Below are 26864 nucleotides of genomic sequence, written 5' to 3'. Positions count from 1 at the left end.
GAGAGGATCCTGGCTCATCCCTTTGGCTCCCTAAACATGGGAACTCTATTCCTAGTTTGGACAGTTGTGCTGGAGGTGAGCCTGAGGCGACTACAGTGAGGAGTGGGACAAGAATGTCTAAAAGCGTATGAGGTCAAGGAGGCACTGGCCCATCATAAAGTCCAAGATGGGACTAGATTGCAGAGTTTCCAGTGAGGAAGCAGCAGGAGATGCATCCAGAGAAATCAGCTGAAGCCAGATCATGCTGGGCATTTTAGGACTCATTAAGAAATGTAGGCCAGTCCCAAGAACTGTTGGCAGTTGGTCAAAGGTTTAAAACAACTGGAACCATTTAAGGGTCTGGATTTTAGACAGAAGTCTTGGCTGTAGCATGGAAAGTGGGCTTTGGGGATCAAAGAATGCAGTCAGGTAGACCAGTTGGAGGTCACTACAGCTGTCCACACGGGAGGTGGAGAGTAGTCTGGATTTAGAGAGTGACAGCAGAGATGGGGGTGGGTTCCCTGGTGGCTCCGATGGCAAAGGATCTGTCTGCAATGCAGGAGACCCAGGTTTGATCCTTGGATTGGAAAGATCCCCTGGAGGAGGAAATGGCAACCCATCCCACTATTCTCACCTGGAGAATTCCATGGACAGAGGAGCCTGGTGGGTTAGAGTCTGTAGAGTTGCAAAGAGTTGGACACAACTGAAGTTACTTAGCAAACATGCACAAGACTCTCAAACCAAATATTTATCAAGTATGGGGAGTAAAGAGTAATTTTTTTTCTGCCATTATGGCATAAAAAGAAAGATAACCTAAAGGAAAGCCTTGGTGATTGAAAAACTGTGGATGCTGCCATCCAAAAAGTACCGAGGAAAATTTAAAAATTAAGAATAATTTAATTGGAAAAATAGGTAATAGAATGGAGAAGGGTGCGCATAGAGCTAAGCAATACAAAAGCAGATATAGGTTGAACCAACAGATAAGACATTGCAAAGCAGAGGAAGATTATAATTTGAACAGCCCCATTAATTGCCCAAATGGATCTTTGTGCAAATTACATTTTAACTTTGATTTTCTGGAAAATCTGTTTTATAAATAAACAAATTTCTGTCCAAAGGAATGGGAATGACCCACCTATAATTGTGCGATGTACGTATTGCACAACAGTGTATGGCAACCCTAATTTGAAGCACTTTTCTTCAGATTTATACTTATTAGATAGACAGTATTATAACAACATTAAGAAAATATTTCTTCAGAAAATACTTTTAAACATGGTTTACCCATGATTAGGACTAAATTCATATGGAGAAGGCAATGGCACCCCACTCCAGTACTCCTGCCTGGAAAATCCCATGGACAGAGGAGCCTGGTAGGCTGCAGTCCATGGGGTCGCAGAGTCGTACACGACTGAGCGACTTCACTTTCACTTTTCACTTTCATGCATTGGAGGAGGAAATGGCAACCCACTCCAGTGTTCTTGCCTGGAGAATCCCATGGAGAGAGGAGCCTGGTGGGCTGCCGTCTATGGGGTCGCACAGAGTCGGACACGACTGAAGCGACTTAGCAGCAGCAGCAGCATATGTGACCTAAGATTACTCTGTCAGTGTATTTGTTATTTTCAATTTTTCCAAATCCCCTTCTAGTCTCTGCCAATATTCATACTTTACAAAAAAAATTATTATGGTGGTAATCAGCATGCAATTTTCTACTCTGATTTTTTCATTTCAAATAATGGAAATAATATTTTATTATATTGCTATACTATCCTTCTTTTAACAATTCATTTTATAATTTTATATCAAATGGACATAGAATGAATTTAATCAGACTTCTTTTTTAATCTGAGGAAATTTAATCAATATGTTATAACTATTAATATTCTACTCATTAAAAATATTGAATACCCTTAGAAAAAGTTATTTGGGTAGTATGAACATGTAAAATAATAAATATTCTTCCAAAAAACTTCTACCAAGATGAATATTTTATTGGAGTATAGCTAAAAAGACCTGCATTGGTATCTGGATATTTTTGTCCAGAGATCATATTTGCCATTTGTGTTTATACTGTAATGCACTATTTTAGGATAAAAACTGGAGGTACATTTCACAAAACCAGAGGGCAAGGGGATGCACCACAGAGAAGCAACAGGGTGTAGTGGAAAGCATGTGAGTTTTGGAATGCAATGGATTTGGACTGCTGTGCTTTGAAATGGTATGTTCTGCAAAAAGACTTGCAGAATGCTCATAACAGCTTTATTTATAATAGCCCAAACAAAACAGCCCAGGCGCCCATCAGTAGGAAAATGGATAAATAAACTGTGATATATTTACCCATGGAATACTAGTCAGCAATAAGCAGAATAATCTACTAATACACACAAACATATGGATGAATGTTACAGTTATGGTCAGTGAAAGAAGCCTTACACAGGAGTATATACTCTTTGATTCCATTCTATGAGGAGCTAGAACAGGGAATGGTTACCCATGTGGAGAAAATCAGAACATTGGTTGCTTCTAGGGGTTTTGATGGGAAGTTACTCAGAAAAGACATAAAGGGACTTACTGGATGATAGTAATGTTCTGTAACTTAGTAGAGGTTTGAAGTGGACATATGTATGTGCATCTCTGAATTTATATAATGTTACACATGGGATTTGTGCATATTGTTGTATGTAAAATGTCTCAAAGAAAAAAAAGAACCTAAACAATTATTGGACTCTAGTTAATGACATACATACCAAAGTATTTCAACCTACTTTGAAATGCATAAAATCTAAAATGAATCAATGGATGGATAGAGGGATTAAAATCCAGATACGCAGGTGAAAGAGCAAGCCATAGTAAAATGTTGATTATTGGAAAGTGTTTTTTTTTTTTGATCTGTGACATGTTTCACAAACCTCTCAGTTTCAATTTCTGCCAAATGAAGGCAGTAGTCTTTACTTCACAAAGTTGTTGCAAGGTTTAAGAAAAATCATCATAAAAGCAGACCTGGAGGATACATAGCAGAGGTGATGCTGCTTACCTTCTCCTTCATCTCCTCTTATTTGCCTTGTCAGTTTATAAGCTGTCATGTATAGTTTGGGATTTGGTCGCATTAACTATGAGCAGGTGGTCTGAAATGGTGGTTGCTGTTGTTTAATCCCTAAGTCATGTCTGACTCTTGTAACCCCATGGACTATAGCCTGCCAGACTCCTTTGTCCATGGATTTCCTAGTAAGAATATTGGAGTAGGGTGCCACTTCCTTCTTCTCCAGGGCATCTTCCCAACCCAGGGACAAAACCCCCACTCCTGCATTGACAGGTGAATTCTTTACTACTGAGTCATCAAGGAAGCCCAGTCTGAAATGGTATGTAGCAAAATTATTGAAATTATGGGATATGAACTGTCCATCTGTTGATTATATCTTCCTTAAGTGGAGGAACAGTTTTTAAGGATAGTAGTGGCTCAAATTCCACTAAAGAGGGACAGCCTGTGGCGATACTTGCTTTAAAGAGAGTACCAAAAAAGAAAAAAAGGACAAAGTGTTTCAGAAAGTAGTCAAAGGGGTTTTTAGAAACTACATAGTTAATCAGGTCATTCGTGCTGCGATTCATGGGGTCACAAAGAGTCGGACATGACTGAGCGACTGAACTGAACTGAACTGAACTGAAGAGCCCAATATGTGAGCAGTCACTTATTTAACATGTATTTATTGAGGGTTTGCTGCATGTCTGGCACTATGCTTAGAGCTAGGGACACAGAGATGAATGAATGCTCAGGGTAGACATAGGGGCCTGCCCTCATGGGGCTTACATTCAAGTCATGCTAAAGTTAGTTGGATTTACAGGAATCAGTCTGTCATCCAGCAAATATTTACTGAGTATTCACTCTGTGCCAGGAGCTTGGAATATCCATAATGAACCAAACAGACACAGTCCATTGTCACAGAGCCTGTGGTCTAGCAGAAAAAAGGAAGGTTGAATCAAACTGCTGTTTGTAACTACAGTGAAACTGTATCACGGTAAGTGTACAAAATACTATGAAGGAGAAGTACAGTGTTCTTCAGGAAATTTCGTCAGAAGAATATTTCCCATTAGTCTGGGAGAAAAGACTTTTTCTCCTAAACTTTACTCTGTTTAAAAGAGAGAAGTGAGCACAGACCAGAGCTGGGGAGAACCAGTGGCCCGCACTGGGTCAACAGTGAGATAAAGAACAGAATTAGAGGTACCGGGAGCAATGTGGTCAGTCACATTGTGTGCTATTCCTTTGCATCTCCTTGGTTTCTGCCTTAGGAGATCCTATGCGGTTCGGCTACAGAAAGCAAATTGAGAATTGCTGAATTGCTCTTCACCATAGTAAGGGATTCTGGAATTAGGTTTATCTTCTACTTGGTCAAAGACTACAGAAAACACCCCCAACACATCCATGGTGCCAGGAAGCTGCTGGAGACACGGGGCCTGAGATCATTAAACAAAAGCAATTATACAGCTGATCCATCGCAAGAACATGTCCCCAGCCGAGGTCATGGATTCCCAGCAGAGAGAAGACAGAAGCCAAGAGAATACCAAGAGCTGATTAGAATACGTGTGTCTTGAAGATAAAACAAAACAAAACAAAACAAAAAACCTGTTGCTCCTACAATGATAACACATCCTGGGAACAAATACAAGCCACAGCATCACCATACCACACATTCTATAGTGGGGACAGGCTAATCTGCTGCAGTCTGAACCACTCACCTCTGAATCAGAAGAGGGCTGGGTTACACTCAAATAACTAATTTTCCAGCACTAGCAGCTGACATATAATAGGTGCATGATAAACACTAGTTGAATCAACACAGGTTTGTTTCCATTTGCTGCCTGATTCTCTGAAGGAAAAGAAATACATGGAAACATCTAATGATGAGCAAAGTAAATGTATAAATTACAAGTTAATTTAGAGGTGTGTTAGGATCCAGCCAAAATGATGAAAGTGAGTTCTTCACAGTTCAGCTTCTGCCTCTGCAAGCACGAACTTGTTTCTCTGTCCACAGGAATGACAAGGACCAAAAGCTGCAGTTCATCTTCTTCAGGTAAAGAAGTGCTCAAAGTGACAGAAACCAAGAAAATCAGAGAAGCACAAGGCTTGAAAGTTAGCATATAAGAGTTATGGCATTAGATCACCTGGCTTCCTGGTCTCAGCTACACCACAGGCTAGCTGCTATTTTTGAGGTAAGTTACTTTGCCTCCATTTTCTTCTCTGTAGTATGGGTACCTGCCTCATAGTTTCTCCCCTCCCCAAAAAAGAATCATTTGAGTTAATGCCCTCAGCATAATTTCTGGCTCCATTGCATTAGTGCTCCATAAATTTTTGTTTTTACTCTTAATGATTTTCAAAAATGATCCCAATTTCTTCTCTAAGCTTTTTCAAGAAATATGGTTTGCTAAGTATATAACTAAAGGTAAAATGTCATGACTCTATAAGGCCTTTTATAGAAATATAGTCACAAATCAGGGTGGAAAAAAGTCCTTCTCAGGTCCTGATTTTGCTCCAGATTGGATGATACCACAGCCACACCATGGACCATAAAGTCTAGCCTCTTGGAATTGGAAATGCCCCTCCTTCTGCCATCAGGCTATCAGGCAACGCAACAAGAAATTTAGGGTCGGTTTCTCCTTTAGACAGCTATGCATAAATAAACTGGATTATCTTGCCGTAACCCCAGGATGCAAAAAGTCCAAAGAATCTGTGCATTATGACTTTGCCTACGCTTGGTCTCAGGCCTTGATTTGTCTGACAAGCCTTGGAGAGAGTGAGTATGTATGGTGTTTACCTAGGGTAACATCAGGTAGAAACAATGACTATGCTTCATGCTTTGTTGACTTCTCTAAGTGTCATGACTCTTGGAACAACAGTCTTGTAGAAAAATTGACACACTTTCCTTTCTGGTGTGTCTCTGCATAAATTGTTCCTCCCTCTGCAAGATTAACTAATACCATCTGTGAGTATTCCAGGCCCTCCCTCAGTTTGCACTTGGATCTGCCTGTTTCTTTTCTCTGCCTCTTTTCAAAGGTGCAAGAAGAGGAGAGCTCCCCACCACCTAAGGGCCAAATACTGTCAGAGCTCAGGTTCCCAAGCCTTGAAATCCTTTGCTTCCAACTCTGCATCTGCAGGCAAAAACAATCCTCCGGAGATTCGGCCCTCCCACTGCCTGTGATAGGCTGCTTGGAATAGCAACAGCCTGTGTCACCGAAAAGGGCAAAGCTTTCGGAAATAGAAACAAAGTTGGTCACAAATCACATTGGCTTTGCTCGAAGTTTTTTTTTTTTTTTTTCTTCCCCACCTTTCTTTAGCATGCAACTATGGGAAAAGTGACCGCTCGTGTCAGTTGGGGAAGTCGGGGTGGTTTGGTGCCCAGGGAACGGCTGTAACTTCTACGTGACCATGGTACCTGTTGAAAACGCAGAGGGCCCCAGTCTGCTGAAACCGAAGGGGCGAGCGGCGGAGACTGATGGCAGCGACAGAGCCAGCGGCGGCCCGCATCCTCCCTGGGCGCGAGGTAAAGCGAGGCAGCCTGGCTGGGGGACCGCGAGAGGAGCGCGCTGGACGCGTGTCTCACTCGTGTGTGTGCGTGTGCTTGTGTGTGTCCACGTGAGCGTGCAAGGTGCCTGGAGACAAGGGGACAGGATCTCGTGGGAGAAGCGACAAGGAGCTCTAATGTGAAGACTGAAGTCTCACTACTCCTAAGCCGGGTCCCCTCCTCTGTGTGGGCTGTATCAGGGATAAATCTCTTTCATTTGGAGAAATTGACTGGCAAGATAATCGCGCCGATGAAGACACCCCCGCACACCCCCACATACACACATTTTTTTTTTTCATTTCTTGTCACACATGGGTAATCTGTAACAATTGGACATCCTAACCACCATTTTAAAAACCAGCATTTTAAGGAGGCTTCCTAAAATTATTAGTTACATAATCAATAAATTCAACTTTCTTTTTAAGTGCCCAGCGTCTTTTTGTAATGAATTTGAGCATTGTTTGCAGTCTAAAACCTCTGCTTACTTGCTCCTGCTTTCTTTAAAACTGGCATTTTAGACTGAGGTTTGTTTAATACTTCTCCTTCTGGAGGTGAAATTTGGAAAAGTTTTCATTCATTTCAGTTAACTTTGCTAAATCAAATGCCTTTCTTCACTTCCATGTTTACAATTTTCACAAACACACTGCCCACATGTAGTTGCCTCTCCCGATCAGTTAGTCTTCAAAGGAATAGGAACTCATTGTAATATGAAATGAAATCAGACACAAATAATACCCCCTTCCCCTGCTTCTCTCAGCTCTGCTCCCTCTAATCATATAATACATTCCCAGGCCATATATTAGAATTTCATGAATAATCCAAACCACCAAATAAATACAAAAAGCATTTATCTTTCATCTTGGGATGGATCTGTATACTTAGTTATTTTTTTTAACAATTGTTCTTTTAAAAGAATTTTGTTTTAATTTGATTTATTTATTGCATGCAGAGTATTAGTTCCCCAATTCCCTGATGGAGTCTTAACCACTGGACCACCAGGGGAAGTCCCCTATATGCTTAGGTTTGCATGGTGGGATTGTCTGATCTTGGAATTGAATCCACATTGGAACTGAGGCACCAAGCGACCCCTCCTCATAAATGGAGAAGCTCTCCTTCTCCCCTGCCCTCTTCCAGCTTAGCCCTCTTTCTAGTCAAGAATTCCCTCCTTCTAGTCAAGAATTAATATCTGGGGTCCCTCACACTACGGCCCAGTCCTCTCTTCAGCAGAGCTGCCACTTTCTCTAAGTGTGAGCTAAGTCCAAGAACAAACAAAAGAAACTTGTATTGGGGAGTAGAGAAAGAGTGGCGAAGTTCTCTCTGAATTCTCGCAAGATTGAGCTGGAGGGTGAGTTGAGGTGGTAATAGCGACAAAAGCAGTAACTATATAGAGTCAGTGATAAATGTCGCAAAGAAGTTGAAAACAAACTTTATGCTAAAGGGGCCTCCACAGTAACAATAAAAAACTATTTAGTTTTGATATGTCTATGAAAGCACAGTGTCCTTTTAATAGGTCAGATTGTCCAAGTTCACAATGGAAAGCAAGAATGTGTGCTTCTAAAGACTGAACACACACAACTTTCAGTTTAAAGTACAACTTTAAACTGTTGAAACACTAAATGAATAAACACCATCAATTGTCTTTTACATTTAACTTTAAATGAATCTTTATCATGTAGAAGAAGAAACCTAAATGCTTTTCTTAACTCCTTAATGAATACAGCTTTGATGGGTGCTATATGTAGCTTATATTTAGACAAATACAAACCTTATTATTACTTTCATAAATTTTCCTAAATTGTCTTAGGCATTCTTGGTACCCAAAGGCAATTATACAGATCTACATATATAATGAACACATAGCACGGACTTACTCAGCTGTTTTGACAAGTTAGTTTGTCTCTTCTATCGGGGTTGTATTTTTGTCTGATTTACAAAGATGTCAAATGAAATATTTGACAAAAACTTCTTTCAACTTCTTTATATTTTAAACTTCCGTAGCTTCATGCAGGAAACTTCAAGTGTTTAAAATATGCTTAATAATTATCCTTCTTTTCCTGCATTTGAAGGTAGCAAGTTGTTCTATATTCCTAGATGAAAAACAATGTACAAAGAGGAATGAGTTATAAACCCCGGATAAGGTAATTAAAGCATTTGAGATACTGAAAAATGAAACAAACAAACAAAAAACCCTGTGATTGCACCCTTTAATGCTATTGTGCATAGTGAGAAGGGTTGGCAGGTTTTCCTTGGCCAAACCCTCTAAACTGGAAGGAATGCTTTGTTCCAGTGGCTAGAAGCTAATGAATTTAAATTCATTTTCAAGAAGTTATGGCTTAAGTGGGTACATTTTTAGTAAACATTTCAGCTTTCATAGACATGTTATAATTGACCTCGTAGGGCAAGGTTGAGCTCAATTTGAAATCTTGGTACTTAAAGCCAGCAACAGATATAGATGAGTTGAGAAACGTGATGGCTAGAGCACCTCACACAAGGAGAACAGGAGTCCAGAAGATGTGTGGTTGGCCCAGGTTCAGGGGGTGGCTGATCAAGGCGGACCCTGGCAGCCTGTTGCCCAGTGGGGCCTGCTTCTCCACCTCAGAAGCTGGGTCTCCCAGGCTCCTCTAATTCATGATTCAACAACTGGTTAGGAAGAAGGTTTCCTTAAGTCCTCCTTTACCCGACTCGCTCTGCTTTTCCACATCAGGTCTGCCCAAAAGGTCAGAAAGAACAATATTTATGTGAGTGCATGTTTTCCACACCGCAGATCCAGCTGCCCCATGTACTGGAACCCAGATTGCTGGAACTAGGCTCACTGAATCAGCGACACTGACGGCACTTCATCCCCTCCCAGACCCTTCTAAGCCTGAGCTGCCACAGTCCCGCAGTCTGAGATTCATGAAATGCACACCTCTGCTAGTGAGGCGGCTGCACTATGGCAGTTGTCCTTAAACATGTTTAAAGCTGCAAACTCCTTTCTGCAAATGGAGTCTGAGTAGGTGGTCAGTATGTGAGGCAGGTAAACATGGCACTTATTTAGTGGAAAGGGGGCAAGTGTAGAAAGAAAGCCCTGTGGCCTGGCTGCTTCTCTGCTCCCCTCGCATCCCCTGTGGCCCTGAGCCGGCTCTGGGGTCAGGATCACATTAGCAAACCTCAGGTCCATCACTGCTCTGGTTATGCAGGTCATGTTTTTGAGGTTGGGGCATATTTATGGTGCTCCTACTGTGAGCCTTGGGCCCTCAGAATGAGCCTAAACCAGTCCTTCTTGAATTGAGTCAGGCTTGGCCTTCTCAGGCTTCCTCAGACAGCTCAAGGAGAAGTTTACTTGTAAGATAGACTGAGAAGACTTTGGGGAATAGACTTGTTATCAGAGAAGAGAAGGTCAGACTGACCACCTTGACCTGGTAACAGAGCTTTGACTGTGAGACCAACTTTGGGAAGTTACTTTGGGAAGGCCCAGACCTTGACCATTCCCATGTTCCCAGACTTTCCACATATTAAAAAGTGACGTCTGAAACGAATATAATATTATAAATCAACTATACCTTTAAAAAAGCAGGGAAAAATTTTAAATTAACCATATACAGTATATATGTATCAAAAGAAAAAGTGACAAAACCCGTGACGAAACTTGTGCTTTTAAAAGCATGTGTATCTAACAAGTAAATGGCAGTTACAACAGCAACAACAAAAAAGTTGTGTATGGCTTGATATTCCCAAGGAAATGGCAGAATTTAGAGACATTTGAATTTATGAGGGACTATAGATGTTTTTGTCTGAAAATATGACCAAATTTAAAGATAACCATCTCCTCTTTCTCTTCAATCAGCTTATCTCTGGGTCTGTACATTTCACCTCATTTGGAAATCATATCAAAAATCTAAATTTGAGGGGTTTTGTTACAGTGAGACCTGGGTAAATGGCTTCTCTGGGACCTGTGGTGGTGGTGGTGTAAGTCATGTCCGACTCTTTGTGATCCCATGGACTGTATGTAGCTCCTCTGTCCATAGGATTTCCCAGGTAAGGGAGAAACCTCTAAACAAATATGGCGGGAGCTGTTCCTCTGCCAGCTCTGGGTGGGTGGTGTTTGACTCACACAGCAGGGATCTTTTCCCCTTTAATATCATGTCACCCCAAGAGGTCAAGGAAGATTGCTGCTTGTCATAAACCACCTCTAGGCTGCCACCACAGCAGCACACATGCATTGATGAGAGCCTGTGGTGGCAGAGCTGGGCAGACAAGGAGCCACCAACAGTTCTCCTGACCTGGAGGGCCTGAAATTAGCCTGTGGATACCAGCGTGCCCGAGCAGGCTTAAAGCTGATGTCTATTTTGATAGGACAGTACCTTGGTGCGGTTGTTAGGTATTTTCAACATCACCCTTCTGTCTAGTAAGATTGCCGACAGGACCTGAGTGAGTTCTTAGGAACAAGCCTGGTGAATAGCTGGAAGGACCCTACTGGGAGCCCTCAAGTATATTTTTTATGTATTCTCTAGGGAGTACGTTTTAGTGGTCTAGACGCTGTAGTAGCTGAGAAAAACAGAACTCAAAATGCAATGAGTCCACTCTGGAGGCGACTATGGAAAATAATTTCCATGTATGTATTAAAGGTGAATCAGCCAATCTTAAAATGCAGTTTTTAATTGCTATAGATGTGTGGGATGATATTTTGTCATTGAAGAATAGTTAGTTCTTTTTTAAAAACTGATTAATTTTTGGCTGTGCTGGGTCTTCACTGCTGTGTGCAGGCTTTCTCTAGTTAAGTCGGGGCTACCCTGCCATGCGGTACTCCAGCCTTTCACTGTGGTGGCTCCTCTTGTTGCGGAGCACAGGCATTTAAATTGAATGGAATTAGGGCTCCCAAATTCAGCTTTTTCTCATGAACAGCCTTCCCCAAGTGGATGAGTTAGCGAATAAAATAAGGCAACGAAAGAAAGTCACCTAGAGTTACACCAAGTCATGGTGTGAGAAAGGAGAAGAGTTGAAACGGGCTGCTTTCCAAGTGGCTATTTGACCACATGCCAAATGAGAATAATTCCCTATCCTGTCTTCCCTCAAACAGTATCTGCTGCTGCTGCTGCTAAGTCGCTTCAGTCATGGCAGCCCACCAGGCTCCCCCGTCCCTGGGATTCTCCAGACAAGAACACTGGAGTGGGTTGCCATTTCCTTCTCCAATGCATGAAAGTGAAAAAATAAAGTGAAGTCGCTCAGTCGTGTTCGACTCCTAGCGACCCCATGGACTGCAGCCTACCAGGCCCCTCCGTCCCTGGGATTTTCCAGGCAAGAGTACTGGAGTGGAGCAGAAAGTATCCAACCTCTGGAAATTCCAGAGCAGTCCAGTGGTTAGGCCTCTGTGCTTTCACTGCTGAGGACCTGCGTTCAATCACCAGTCAGGGAAAAGGATCCCACAAGCAGTATGGAAAAAAAAAAAAAAAAGACACAGAACCTGAAATCCCTCCAAGTATTTCCCAGCTGAAATGTTGAGCCAATGTACTACCTTTATAGTAAACGTAAAGTCATATGAGTTTTTTTTTTCTTTTTTTTTCTGTCTTGGCTCCTTGGGAAAGCTGTTCTTCCTGTATCACAGCATGCTCATTTATCCATTTGCTAATGGTTATGATTCAGTGATATACTAATTTTTCTATACAATTTAGGTAGAAGTGGTCAGATCAGATCAGTCACTCAGTCATATCCAACTCTTTGCAACCCCATGAATCGCAGCACGCCAGGCCTCCCTGTCCATCACCAATTCCCGGAGTTCACTGAGATTCACGTCCATCGAGTCAGTGATGCCCTCCAGCCATCTCATCCTCTGTCGCCCCCTTCTCCTCTTACCCTCAGTTCCTCCTAGCATCAGAGTTTTTCCAATGAGTCAACTCTTCGCATGAGGTGGCCAAAGTACTGGAGTTTCAGCTTTAGCATCATTCCTTCCAAAGAAATCCCAGGGCTGATCTCCTTCAGAATGGACTGGTTGGATCTCCTTGCAGTCCAAGGGACTCTCAAGAGTCTTCTCCAACACCACAGTTCAAAAGCATCAATTCTTCGGTGCTCAGCCTTCTTCACACTCCAACTCTCACATCCATACATGACCACTGGAAAAACCATAGCCTTAACTAGACGAACCTTTGTTGGCAAAGTAATGTCTCTGCTTTTGAATATGCTATCTAGGTTGGTCATAACTTTCCTTCCAAGGAGTAAGCGTCTTTTAATTTCATGGCTGCAGTCACCATCTGCAGTGATTTTGGAGCCCCCAAAAATAAAGTCTGACACTGTTTCCACTGTTTCCCCATCTATTTGCCATGAAGTGATGGGACCGGATGCCATGATCTTCGTTTTCTGAATGTTGAGCTTTAAGCCGACTTTTTCACTCTCCACTTTCACCAAGAGGCTTTTTAGTTCCTCTTCACTTTCTGCCATAAGGGTGGTGTCATCTGCATATCTGAGATTATTGATATTTCTCCCGGCAATCTTGATTCCAGCTTGTGTTTCTTCCAGCCTAGCGTTTCTCATGATGTACTCTGCATAGAAGTTAAATAAGCAGGGTGACAATATACAGCCTTGACGTACTCCTTTTCCTATTTGGAACCAGTCTGTTGTTCCATGTCCAGTTCTAACTGTTGCTTCCTGATCTGCATACAGATTTCTCAAGAGGCAGATCAGGTGGTCTGGTATTCCCATCTCTTTCAAAATTTTCCACAGTTTATTGTGATCCACAAAGTCAAAGGCTTTGGCATAGTCAAGAAAGCAGAAATAGATGTTTTTCTGGAACTCTCTTGCTTTTTCCATGATCCAGAAGATGTTGGCCATTTGATCTCTGGTTCCTCTGCCTTTTCTAAAACCAGCTTGAACATCAGGAAGTTCACGGTTCATGTACTGCTGAAGCCTGGCTTGGAGAATTTTGAGCATTACTTTAGTAGCGTGTAAGATTAGTGCAATTGTGCGGTAGTTTGAGCATTCTTTGGCATTGCCTTTCTTTGGGATTGGAATGAAAACTGACCTTTCCAGTCCTGTGGCCACTGCTGAGTTTTCCAAATTTGCTGGCATATTGAGTGCAGCACTTTCACAGCATCATCTTTCAGGATTTGGAATAGCTCAACTGGAATTCTATCACCTCCTCTAGCTTTGTTTGTAGTGATGCTTTCTAAGGCCCACTTGACTGCACATTCCAAGATAGACTAAAATAATTTATCACCTTATTCTCACCTTAGGAACTTTCATTCTTTTTGACCGTGACTCACTTTATACTGTTGTACTGAAGTATCAGGGAGAAAAATGCAATCTTTTGACTTATAGGAATATTTTTTTTCCCCTTAAGAAAATCAAGTATTATTTATATTGTAGAATTGTGCATCCCTTGGAAGTAATCTCCAGCTAGTCCATCCTAAAGGAAATCAGTCCTGAATATTCATTGGAAGGACTGTTGCTGAAGCTGAAACTCCAATACTTTGGCCACCTAATGTGAAGAACTGACTCATTGGAAAATACCCTGATGCTGGGAAAGATTGAAGGCAGGAGGAGAAGGGGATAACAGAGGATGAGATGGTTGGATGGCATCACTGACTCAATGGACATGAGTTTGAGTAAACTCCGAGAGTTGGTGATGACAGGGAGGCCTGGCGTGCTGCAGTCCATGGGGTCGCAAAGAGCCGGACATAACTGAGCAACTGAACCGAACTGAACTGGAAGTAATTGTTTCTCAAAAACAATCATGATGAAGGTCTGCCTGCCATTATTAGGCTCTGTGGCTATTAGCTGCATCCATATTATTTTATTTATATTATTGTTATTTTATAATGTGTTGCCCCTGTATGCACTTGTTTCCACATGCTTTGTGCAAGTTATGAGCCATGTACAATGCTAATTTATATATGGCATCTCAGCCTCAGAAGTGCAAGGCGTTTTAAGAATAAGAGAGAGACTTTCCTGGTGGTCCAATGATTAAGGCACCGCCCTTCCACTGCAGGGGCCACAGGTTCAGTCTCTGGTTGGGGAACTAAAGATTTCACATGCCCTGTGGCATGGCCACAGGGCATGAAATAAAATAGAGATGATAAATAAAGAATAGGGGGAAAAGTTGTAATTTTAATCAGTTAGTCTTGTGAAAGAACATCCTTAGCTAATGAACGTTTCATTTCTATTGGGAAACAAAATTGTGGAAAACTCAAGGCAAAATCACAGGAAGAATTTTTCATGATTTAAGTCCCATTATTGCCAAAAAAAAAAAAAAAAGGAATTCAGGAATGTATGAAAAGGCAGAATTGTTATGCTGGAAACAAGGTATCATTTTACTTCCTTTGCTATCAGTAAGAGATTGTTTCAAAGTTTTACTTACTTGTTAGAGAGATTTCACTCCATCAGTTCAGGTCAGTTCAGTCGCTCAGTCGCTCAGTCGTGTCCGACTCTTTGCAACCCCATGAATCGCAGCACACCAGGCCTCCCTGTCGATCACCAACTCCTGGAGTTCGCTCAAACTCATGTCCATCTAGTCGGTGATGCCATCCTCTGTTGTCCCCTTCTCCTCCTGCCCCCAATCGCTCCCAGCATCAGGATCTTTTCCAATGAGTCAGCTCTTCGCATGAGGTGGCCAAAGTATTGGAGTTTCAGCTTCAGCATCAGTCCTTCCAAGGAAATCCCAGGGCTGATCTCCTTCAGAATGGACTGGTTGGATCTCCTTGCAGTCCAAGGGACTCGCAAGAGTCTTCTCCAAAAGCATCAATTCTTCGGCGCTCAGCTTTCTTCACAGTCCAACTCTCACATCCATACATGACCACTGGAAAAACCACAGCCTTGACTAGCCGGATATTTGTTGGCAAAGTAATGTCTCTGCTTTTCAATATGCTATCTAGGTTGGTCATAACTTCCCTTCCAAGGAGTAAGCGTCTTTTAATCTTATGGCTGCAGTCACCATCTGCATTGATTTTGGAGCCCCCAAAAATAAAGTCTGACACTGTTTCCACTGTTTCCCCATCTATTTCCCATGAAGTGATGGGACCAGATGCTATGATCTTACTTTTCTGAATGTTGAGCTTTAAGCCAACTTTTTCACTCTCCACTTTCACTTTCATCAAGAGGCTCTTTAGTTCTTCTTCACTTTCTGCCATAAGGGTGGTGTCATCTGCATATCTGAGATTATTGATATTTCTCCCGGCAATCTTGATTCCAGCTTGTGCTTCTTCCAGCCCAGCGTTTCTCATGATGTACTCTGCATAGAAGTTAAATAAGCAGGGTGACAATATACAGCCTTGACGTACTCCTTTTCCTATTTGGAACCAGTCTGTGGTTCCATGTCCAGTTCTAACTGTTGCTTCCTGACCTGCATATAGGTTTCTCAAGAGGCAGATCAGGTGGTCTGGTATTCCCATCTCTTTCAAAATTTTCCACAGTTTATTGTGATCCACACAGTCAAAGGCTTTGGCATAGTCAAGAAAGCAGAAATAGATGTTTTTCTGGAACTCTCTTGCTTTTTCCATGATCCAGAAGATGTTGGCCATTTGATCTCTGGTTCCTCTGCCTTTTCTAAAACCAGCTTGAACATCAGGAAGTTCACGGTGCACATATTGCTGAAGCCTGGCTTGGAGAATTTTGAGCATTACTTTAGTAGCGTGTAAGATTAGTGCAATTGTGCGGTAGTTTGAGCATTCTTTGGCATTGCCTTTCTTTGGGATTGGAATGAAAACTGACCTTTTCCAGTCCTGTGGCCACTGCTGAGTTTTCCAAATTTGCTGGCATATTGAGTGCAGCACTTTCACAGCATCATCTTTCAGGATTTGGAATAGCTCAACTGGAATTCCATAACCTCCACTAGCTTTGTTCGTAGTGATGCTTTCTAAGGCCCACTTGACTTCACATTCCAGGATGTCTGGCTCTAGGTGAGTGATCACACCATCGTGATTATCTGGATCATGAAGCTCTTTTTTGTACACTTCTCCTGTGTATTCTTGCCCCCTTTTCTTAACATCTTCCGCTTCTGTTAGGTCCATACCATTTCTGTCCTTTATCGAGCCCATCTTTGCATGAAATGTTCCCTTGGTATCTCTAATTTTCTTGAAGAAATCTCTAGTCTTTCCCATTCTGTTGTTTTCCTCTATTTCTTTGCACTGATCACTAAGGAAGGCTTTCTTATCTCTCCTTGCTATTCTTTGGAACTCTGCATTCAGATGCTTATATCTTTCCTTTTCTCCTTTGTTTTTCACTTCTCTTCTTTTCATAGCTATTTGTAAGCCCTCCTCAAACAGCCATTTTTCTTTTTTACATTTTTTTTTTTTTACATTTTTTGCTTTTTCATGGGGATGGTCTTGATCCCTGTCTCCTGCACAATGTCACGAACCTCCGTCCACAGTTCATCAGGCACTCTGTTTATCAGATCTAGTCCCTTAAATCCATTTCTCACTTTCACTGTATAATCATAAGGGATTTGATTAGGTCATACCTGAATGGTCTAGTGGTTTTCCCCACTTTCTTCAATTTCAGTCTGAATTTGGCAATAAGGAGTTCATGATCTGAGCCACAGCCAGCTCCTGTCTTGTTTTTGCTGACAGTATAGAGCTTCTCCATCTTTGGCTGCAAATAATATAATCAGTCTGATATTGGTGTTGACCATCTGGTGATGTCCATGTGTAGAGTCTTCTCTTGTGTTGTTGGAAGAGGGTGTTTGCTATGACCAGTGCGTTCTCTTGGCAAAACTCCATTCAGACCAAACAAATCATTATTGAATGATTATTGTGGGTAATTCAATGAAGTAACATTACCCCTAGTTGACAGATAAGGAAACTGAAGCTAAGAGATCAAAAGCTAATAGTTACTAAGCACTTACTAGTGTGCACCAGCTACTTTTCTATTTCATTTATTCTCACAACTTTATGAGGTATGTGATATTATTATCTTTACCTTAGGACACAGAGGAACAGAAAGATTAAACTAGACATGTCAGAGTCTAGCTGCTAACTAACCAGGTATTCTGATTCCAAACTGTACCTTCAGTGTTAAGCCGAGGTACCTCTGGGAGAAAAGCAAATTGCTCCATGTAGCATGGATAAGAGCCTAGAGAGCTAAACCTCAGTGTTATAAATCTCTGGTGGCTCAGATGGTAAAGAATCAGCCTGTGAGGCAGGAGACCTGGGTTTGACCCATGGAGAATGGAATGGCTACCCACTCCAGTATTCTTCCCTGGAGAATTCCACGGACAAAGGAACCTGGCAGGCTACAGTCCATGGGGTCGCACAGAGTCAGACATGGCTGAGCAACTAACTTTTCACTTTTCACTTTCACATTCTAAATCCACGCCAGGGTTTTGCACTTGAGCAACAATACTATCCAACACTGATGTCTCTACTTTCTGCTCTGTTCCGTGTTCTGATCTGTGAATTTGGGTCCCCATTACACTTGTTTCAGAACTTCATTGCATTTCATTTTAACTAGTTCCCTAATTTTCCATATGATATGTCTTTTTCTATAAGATTATGAATTTCTGGGTTAAAATATATATTTTTGAATCTATCAGATCTCTGAGCTAGCTGTTTAGAAAGTACCATATAGCTCATATGAGGTAGGAACTGTGCCTTTTCCTCTGTATTGCCATCAGGGATCATGTGCACACGCATAAGTAATGCCATCTTGTAGCCTAGGAAATGTGTCAGCACGGTACTCAATGTGCCCACCTTGATGACTGCACTGTCCGTCCAGATGAACCTGTCTGCCCTCTGTGTCCAAGATGGTATTGCCACGGAGTACATGCTTAATTGTTAAATCAGTGAATGAGTGAAGTGTTTGTTGAGTTAAACTAAAGCCCATTCTAATTCTGCAATAGTTATTGACTATCTGTGTAAGAGGTACAGTGCAAAATACTTCAGTGTAAAAAATAAAAATATCTAAAATATTGTCTGGGTCCATAAGTTTTACCAACTCATCAGACAGATAAGAATCCAAATAATGACAATCATTTAGCAAATATTGAGCATCTTCTGGAATCAGACATGATGCTAGAACCTGGGTCCAGTGGTAAACCAGGAACATCTGTGCAATGCAGATGCATATTATCAATGGGCGATGAGAGAGAAGAGATCAAGAAATGTAGACAGGAGGAGATGACCAGACACTATGCCTTGGTAGTACACAGGGGATCCTAGAAGACAGTATGGCTAAGCTGAGTCAAGAAAGTATCACTGAAGCCAATAAGTTTACAGAGAACATTCTAAGCAGAGAAAATAGCTTGTATATGAGTTTGGAGAAGAAAGAATGGCACATTCAGGGAACTACAAATATATTTGTCTGATGAAAGCAGAATTCAAAGAAGGAGAAAGAAGGTTGTGAATGAATCTGAAGATGTTGAGTAGAGACATGTCATGAAACCTTTGTGTGATAAGTAACATGACAGAAGGAATTGTTGAGAAAAGATCTTATTGGTTTACAGAAATCAGGAAAAGTTTCTTAAAGTGATGATAGTGGTGATGGAATTAGGGGGTCTTGGAAAACTCTTCCTGCATGCCTCTAAACCCTTACCATTCTTTTATTTTTAATTTTTTGGTTGCACCTCAGTTTGTGGTGCAACCAGGATTGAACATGGGGCCGTTGGCAGTGAGAATAAATAGTCCTAACCACTAGTCCATTCTAAAGGAGATCAGCCCTGGGTGTTCTTTGGAAGGAATGATGCTAAAGCTAAAACTCCAGTACTTTGGCCACCTCATGCGAAGAGTTGACTCATTGGAAAAGACTCTGATGCTGGGAGGGATTGGGGGCAGGAGGATAAGGGGACGACAGAGAATGAGATGGCTGGATGGCATCACCGACTCGATGGAGATGAGTTTGGGTGAACTTTGGGAGTTGGTGACGGACAGGGAGGCCTGGTGTGCTGTGATTCATGGGGTCTCAAAGAGTCGGACACGACTGAGCGACTGAACTGAACTGAACCACTAGATCACTAGGAAAGTCCCACTATTCTTTTAACAGTTAAACAAAAATAGCTCCAGCTCCCATAAATTTAAAATCACATACCTCTTTGTTCCCCAGCTCTGCCCATCCTCAACCACACACAGTGTACTGGTGTGAGTCTTAGGATCAGAAAGTGGTTTCTGATCACTTTTTGCACCAGCTTCCTATTTATCCTGGTTTCTTGCCCTTTGCTTCCCAAAGCTGGTCTTTTCTCTTATCCCTCTTCTAGTCCATGCATGGATTACAATCCTTCCCTTCATATATTCAAATCCCATTCACTCAAGTTTTTGGTAGATTCTTACTAACAATCTGAAGAGGGCTATAGTGCAATTAAATATTAGGTGGACACATTCATACAATTCTCCTGTCAAATCCACCTTAGGGACTTTCTTGTCAACTAATTTTTGCTAGAAGCTACAAACCTCTTATACTATTTTTCTCTTATCTTCATTCCTCATCCTTACCCATCCTCCACAAGTTGACAAATTCTCCTGACTTTTTTTTTCATTTGTCTTATTTCTGGGTTCTGTTGGCCTTTCTTTCTTGAGCTCTGGTGTGTGTGTGTGTGTGTTGTCTCTCTCTCTTTCACACACACACACACACACACACATACAAATTCGTGCTTCTTAGCATTTTCTCCCTTTCTCTCTCTCCCTCCCATGGCTCACCTCTGTGTTATCAACATGACCCATGGCCTTTTCCCTTAACCCTGAGGTGGCCATCCAGGTATTCATTTTTAGTAAATAAAGTGCTCTTCCTAAGAACTTTACATCCGCAAGCTTTACAATATTATTTTCTCCCCATTCATTTCCTTAATTAAAGAATTTTTAAAGCACTGAGGATGACTTTCAACCATTTTGAGTCCCTGGATTCATTTTTAAATAGAAAAACAATTTCAAATTCTCATGTAATAGTTTTGACAGTTTTACATTTAATGATTAGAAAATATAGAATGGCAGGCAGATACTCTGCATTCACTCACACTTTGAATTAAAACCTTTTATTTCATCACATCTACACATATGTATGGAATCTTGAAGGACAAATGTGTATGTTACTATTTTTCCTAATGTTTAGTAAGCATTGATGGGATGAAGATCCTTTTTGAAGACTTTATCAGTTTTCAAATGTCCCTCACTTACCATAATTCACGCAGATTGAGAATCTCCTTCCTGGAGATGTCAGAGGTCTCTGGGTGAATGGCTGTTGGTTTGTTCTCCAGAGTCACCCCCTCTTAACTGTCTATTGAAAGTCCTCTTGAAAAGATGGGAAGAGATGCAAAATTGCAATAACATTAAAGCCAGGTATACTTATCAATGGGTTAGAACTTGTGCTGTGCTTAGTTGCTCAGTTGTGTCCGACTCTTTGCCACCCCATGGACTGTAGCCCGTCAGCCTCGTCTGTCCATGGGATTTTCCAGGCAAGGATACTGGAGTGGGTTGCCTTACCTCCAGGGGGTCTTCCCCACCCGGAATTGAATCCACATCTGCTGTGGCTCCTGCATTGCAGGCAGATTCTTTACTCCTGAGCCACTGGAGAAGCCCAATGTATAAAACAGGGAGTAATATTTTAGCTTTCCACAAACTGTCACTGAGCATCCCTGCTGAGAGAATTTTCATCGATCAAAGTATGACATCTCCACAGACCTCTTGGAGCTGCTTTTTTGAAAGGGTCAGAAGGTTTTGCTCCATAGTCTAATTCTTCCCACCCTATCCTATCACCATCCCTTCCCATTCTATATCTCTCCAGTTCAGTTCAGTTCAGTCGCTCAGTCGTGTCCGACTTTTTGCGACCTCATGAATCGCAGCACACCAGGCCTCCCTGTCCATCACCAACTCCTGGAATTCACTCAGACTGACCTCCATCGAGTCAATGATGCCATCCAGCCATCTCATCCTCTGTCGTCCCCTTATCCTCCTGCCCCCAATCCCTCCCAGCATCTATATCTCTTAGGGGCTACAATTTCCAAGATTTCAGCAACTCTGGCTAGACAAATGAAGGACAGTGGTATTCTAGAATGTGAAAATCAGTGTTAAGAAGAGACAATGCTCAGATGAGCCACTGGAGTGGTATATTCTAGATGTTGTAGTTTTGCATGTACTGTTTTTGACAAGCAAAAAAAGAAAGTTTGCTTTATACAATGCAGAGATGTTATCCCCTGTTCACAGTCAGGGGACAAAAAGTAGAAGGGAAAAAATTCCTTTCTCAGTTCAGTGGGGTCCCACCAGAAAAATAACTTACAGATACCAGAAATGTGGCTAGTGTCTGTGCACATTAACTCCTCCTTCAAGTCTAACTAAGAACATTTCCAACTGCAACTGGGTGGTTATAGTAAGATGTGTCAGACACGGAAAACTTAATTGCTATCCCAACTTCCTTTTATTTCTTTGTCTTTTCCAACTAGGGAACTAGAAGATTCAGATTCTTATTCTTATTCTCTCTTGCAGCCAAGTTTGACTATGGAACACACTGGTTCTGGTCAATGAGACATGAGGATAAGTCTTTGTGGGGAGGTAAAAAGTTATCCTCAACCTTTTTAGGGTCTGTGACTGAGTCCAAAAATTAAACCAACAAAGGCAGATTAACACAAAGCATCCATATTTAATTAATGTAAGTTTTATGTGACATGGAAACCTTCATAAGGAAATAAAAGCTCAAAGAAATGATTAAGCCTGAATATATTTATGCTTTATTTGTTATGAAAATACGACAAGAATATGAGGTAAGTGTAGTAAACCAGGGGAAACTTAGCAAATCTGTTCATTCAAATTCTTCTTGGTGCCCCTTTGCTTTCTGAGATAAGGATGTTCTTTTCCTCTGGGTATAACAGAAAGTACCTCTCACATGAAATATTCAACATGCCAAGGTGTTGAATTTTGGGTTAGCATGTTGTGAACGCCATCATCTTTCAAGGTTCTGCTGGAAAGTTCCCTCCATGATAAGAGGAAAGAGGCACATGGGGATAACTCCTTGCCCTAAGCCTTCTCCACTGTGAATCTGGTTGTGAGAGCATCTCACACCTGGAGCTGTGACAGCCACCTGGCACATATGGTGACAGATTGGGGACAAAAGCCAGCCCTCTGTGCAGGCAGGAACAGATGGATGGGTAGAGTGTGAATCCTTGGAGACACCAAATTCAACCTGGTCTTCTCACAAACTAAACAGTAAATGCCCTTGTTTTTCAGGTTTTTGTTTTCCTACAGTCAAAAATATCATAACTGATTTGGGGGCTGGGTAAAGAGAATGTGGCAAGCCAGTTACTGTCAAGTACATTTTAAATACAAAGGCAAAACATGCATTCTAAGGTTTTTCTTTACAGGAAACACATATATTTTGGACAGTATCTGATTTCTGTTGCCTATAATTTTAAAAAAATGGACTCTGGGGAAAAAAAAAATGACATGCAGGACAACAGCTGGTGATAAGAGTAAATTGAGGTAAAGATGGAGCTCTTGAGAAACCTATATGCAGGTCAGGAAGCAACAGTTAGAACTGGACATGAAACAACAGACTGGTTCCAAATAGGAAAAGGAGTACGCCAAGGCTGTATATTGTCACCCTGCTTATTTAACTTACATGCAGAGTACATCATGAGAAACGCTGGGCTGGAAGAAGCACAAGCTGGAATCAAGATTGCCGGGAGAAATATCAATAATCTCAGATATGCAGATGATACCACCCTTATGGCAAAAAGTGAAGAGGAACTAAAAAGCTTCTTGATGAAAAAGAAAGTGGAGAGTGAAAAAGTTGGCTTAAAGCTCAACATTCAGAAAACGAAGATCATGGTATCTGGTCCCATCACTTCATGGGAAATAGATGGGGGAACAGTGGAAACAGTGTCAGACTTTATTTTTGGGGGCTCCAAAATCACTGCAGATGGTGATTGCAGCCATAAAATTAAAAGATGTTTACTCCTTGGAAGGAAAGTTATGACCAACCTAGATAGCATATTCGAAAGCAGAGACATTACTTTGCCAAAAAAGGTCCATCTAGTCAAGGCTATGGTTTTTCCAGTGGTCATGTATGGATGTGAGAGTTGGACTATAAAGAAAGCTGAACGCCGAAGAATTGATGCTTTTGAACTGTGGTGTTGGAGAAGACTCTTGAGAGTCCCTTGGACTGTAAGGAGATCCAACCAGTCCATTCTGAAGGAGATCAGCCCTGGGATTTCTTTGGAAGGACTGATGCTGAAGCTGAAACTCCAATACTTTGGCCACCTCATGCAAAGAGTTGACTCATTGGAAAAGACTCTGATGCTGGGAGGGATTGGGGGCAGGAGGATAAGGGTATGACAGAGGATGAAATGGATTGGATGGCATCACCAACTAGATGGCCATGAGTTTGAGTGAAGTCCAGGAGTTGGTGATGGACAGGGAGGCCTGGCGTGCTGCAGTTCATGGGGTCTCAAAGAGTCGGACACGACTGTATGACTGAACTGATCTGAACTGAACTGAATTAGAGCTAGTTGAGATCAGAGATGCAGATAGACCTAATATGAAATGTGTGAAGTGTCAGAGTCTAAAACTGCAAAAGCAGAATTATTATCTGAAATCTGTGATGTGGAGGGTAAATAAGAGAAGCTACTACGAATGCACATTAAAAAAAAAAAAAGACAAGAAGAAAGAGACGAAAGAGAAAAGAATATGAAGCAGGAGATAGATCCACCCTACCCCTACCCATGGTAAGCAATTCAAGTTAGGTCCTTGTGGATACAAACTCCAAAATACCAATAGGAGGACAACTGAGAGAGGAACTTTGGCCCTGTCTGGATAAGAAATAAGAGACCACATATTTCTCTATTTCTAAAATGGAAGGACTGAACCTGTTGCCTCCTTGGACTATTCAATCACTAAGTCATGTCCAACTCTTTGTGACCCCATGGACTGCAGCACACCAGGCTTCCATGTCCTTCACTGTCTCCCAGTTCAGTTCAGTTCAGTTCAGTCGCTTAGTCGTGTGCGACTCTTTGTGACCCCATGAATTGCAGCACACCAGGCCTCCCTGTCCATCACCAACTCCCGGAGTTCACTCAGACTCACATCCATTGAGTCAGTGATGTCATCCAGCCATCTCATCCTCTGTCGCCCCCTTCTCCTCCTGCCCCCAATCCCTCCCAGCATCAGAGTCTTTTCCAATGAGTTAACACTTCTCATGAGGTGGCCAAAGTATTGGAGTTTCAGCTTCAGCATCAGTCCTTCCAAGGAAATCCCAGGGCTGATCTCCTTCAGAATGGACTGGTTGGATCTCCTTGCAGTCCAAGGGACTCGCAAGAGTCTTCTCCAACACCTCAGTTCAAAAGCATCAATTCTTCGGTGCTCAGCCTTCTTCACAGTCCAACTCTCACATCCATACATGACCACTGGAAAAACCATAGCCTTGACTAGATGGACCTTTGTTGGCAAAGAAATGTCTTTGCTTTTGAATATGCTATCTAGGTTGGTCATAACTTTCCTTCCAAGGAGTAAGCGTCTTTTAATTTCATGGCTGCAGTCACCATCTGCAGTGATTTTGGAGCCCAAAAAGTAAAGTCTGACACTGTTTCCACTGTTTCCCCATCTATTTCCCATGAAGTGATGGGACCAGATGCCATGATCTTCGTTTTCTGAATGTTGAGCTTTAAGCCAACTTTTTCACTCTCCACTTTCTTTTTCATCAAGAAGCTTTTTAGTTCCTCTTCATTTTCTGCCATAAGGGTGGTATCAACTGCATATCTGAGTTTATTGATATTTCTCCCGGCAATCTTGATTCCAGCTTGTGCTTCTTCCAGCCCAGCGTTTCTCATGATGTACTCTGCATATAAGTTAAATAAGCAGGGTGACAATGTACAGCCTTGACATACTCCTTTTCCTAGAGTTTGTTCAAACTCATGTCTGTTGAGTCTGTGATGTAATCTAACCACCTCATCCTCTGTTGCCCCATGTCTCCTACTACTATCAATCTTTCCAAGCATCAGGGTCTTTTCCAGTGAGTCAGTTCTTCACATCAGTGGCCTAAGTCCTTCCTGGACTAAAAAGGTCTTAGTTGCAGAGGCGTAGAAAAGCTAAGGGAATTGGTAGTTGCACGACTTAGCGACTAAACAACAAGTTGCACCAGTCAGGATCATAATTAAATTATCCAGCATGGGCAGAGAAGTTTAATAAATGCCAAGAGTGAAGGTGAGAGGAAAGAAGACAATAGTTATCTAAATATACCAGAGCATCTCAATTAATCGGTAAGTAGATTGGAGTACCAGAAGGCAAGAGGAAGATAGTGGCTACAGGTACTTGGCAAGAGGCTAAGAAGTCTTTTTGTCCCTTCTGAATAAGAGCTTCAAGTCTTGGAGTGGCTCACTCATCCACCTGGAATTTTCAGTCTGTTCTGAGTCCCCCTGATCCTGTGGAGATTTGGAGAAAGGGATGGATTCTCAGGGATGGCTGGAATGTGGGTCTTCAGGTTCCTGTAATGTATCAGTGGAGACAGGTTTAATCCTAGACAGATGAACCCAACTGGTGACATCCTGGAGTTTAACTGCTGTAGGGTTGCTCAGAAAGACTGGTAAGAGCCCTTCTGTTTTGAGAGAAGCTGGTCACCGGGGACTCATTTTTCGAGGTCTTTCAGGGATTACAACAGGGTACCTGGGACTATCATCTGGAGCGGGCTGCACTCTGTTGCCGTATTCTTGTATTGCCTTCTGGACCCGGCCTAGGTTTAAAATGTATTTAAGTTGAGCCTGGGTTTCTGGATCAGTTAACATGTCCAGAGTAAGGAATGGCCTTCCAAATATCGTTTCAAAATGGCTTAACTTGGTGGTTGCTTTAGGAGCTGCCCTGACCCTTAAGAGGGCTATTGGCTGCAGGTGATGCCATGACTCAGACATTTCCTGATGGAGTTTGCCCAAGATTTTCTTTAGCCTGTTCTACTTCCCCTGAGGACTGAGGTCTCCAGGATGAATGGAGGTGGTATTTATTTCCTAAAGCCCATGAAAGCTGTTAAGTGACCTTTGCAACTGAAGGCCAGTTGTCACTATGGAGGTGATGGGGCAATCCAAATCTAGGAATAATTTCCTCTAGGAGAGCCTTAGCCACTTCAGTTGCCTCCTCTGTTCTAGTGGGGGAAAGCCTCTCTCTATCCAGTAAAAGTATCCATAAAGAGTAATAAAAGTTTGAAGTCCTAGAAAGAGGGCATCTGAGTGAAATCTATTAACTTAGCTAGTCCTGTCTCCTGGGTAAGTCCCACCACACTGGACTGGGCTTAAGAGGGGAGGCTTGAGGTTATCTCCTGGATTATGGGTGGCACGGAGGGCACAGGCCCAAGTAACTCTTTTAATCATCTCTGGGAGCCTTTTCCCTGTAAAAAAAAAAAAGTCAGAAAACAATCATAGACATTGCATCTCTCCCCAGATGGAGAGAATCATGTAACCCTTTAATA

The 26864-nt window shown here is 42.0% G+C and overlaps 1 protein-coding gene across 3 annotated transcripts in view; it reads left to right on the top strand.

Moving 5' to 3' along the window:
* Positions 1–6236: 6236 nt before the first annotated feature.
* SLC2A12 (solute carrier family 2 member 12) overlaps positions 6237–26864 on the top strand; it is an 83405-nt gene continuing 62777 nt past the window's right edge. For 2 of the 3 annotated variants that reach the window (XM_070376711.1, XM_070376712.1), the window contains exon 1: positions 6237–6512. In XM_070376711.1, coding sequence (XP_070232812.1) covers positions 6398–6512 — 115 coding nt within the window. In that variant the 5' untranslated portion in view covers positions 6237–6397. The remainder of the gene's footprint in view (positions 6513–26864) is intronic. The other variant, XM_005887744.2, reaches the window with a different exon arrangement.

This window comes from Bos mutus, chromosome 9 (genome assembly GCF_027580195.1).
Source record: "Bos mutus isolate GX-2022 chromosome 9, NWIPB_WYAK_1.1, whole genome shotgun sequence".
NCBI lineage: Eukaryota > Metazoa > Chordata > Mammalia > Artiodactyla > Bovidae > Bos > Bos mutus.
The sequence above is the reverse complement of the archived record's forward strand: the minus strand, read 5'-3'. Positions and strand labels throughout refer to the sequence as shown.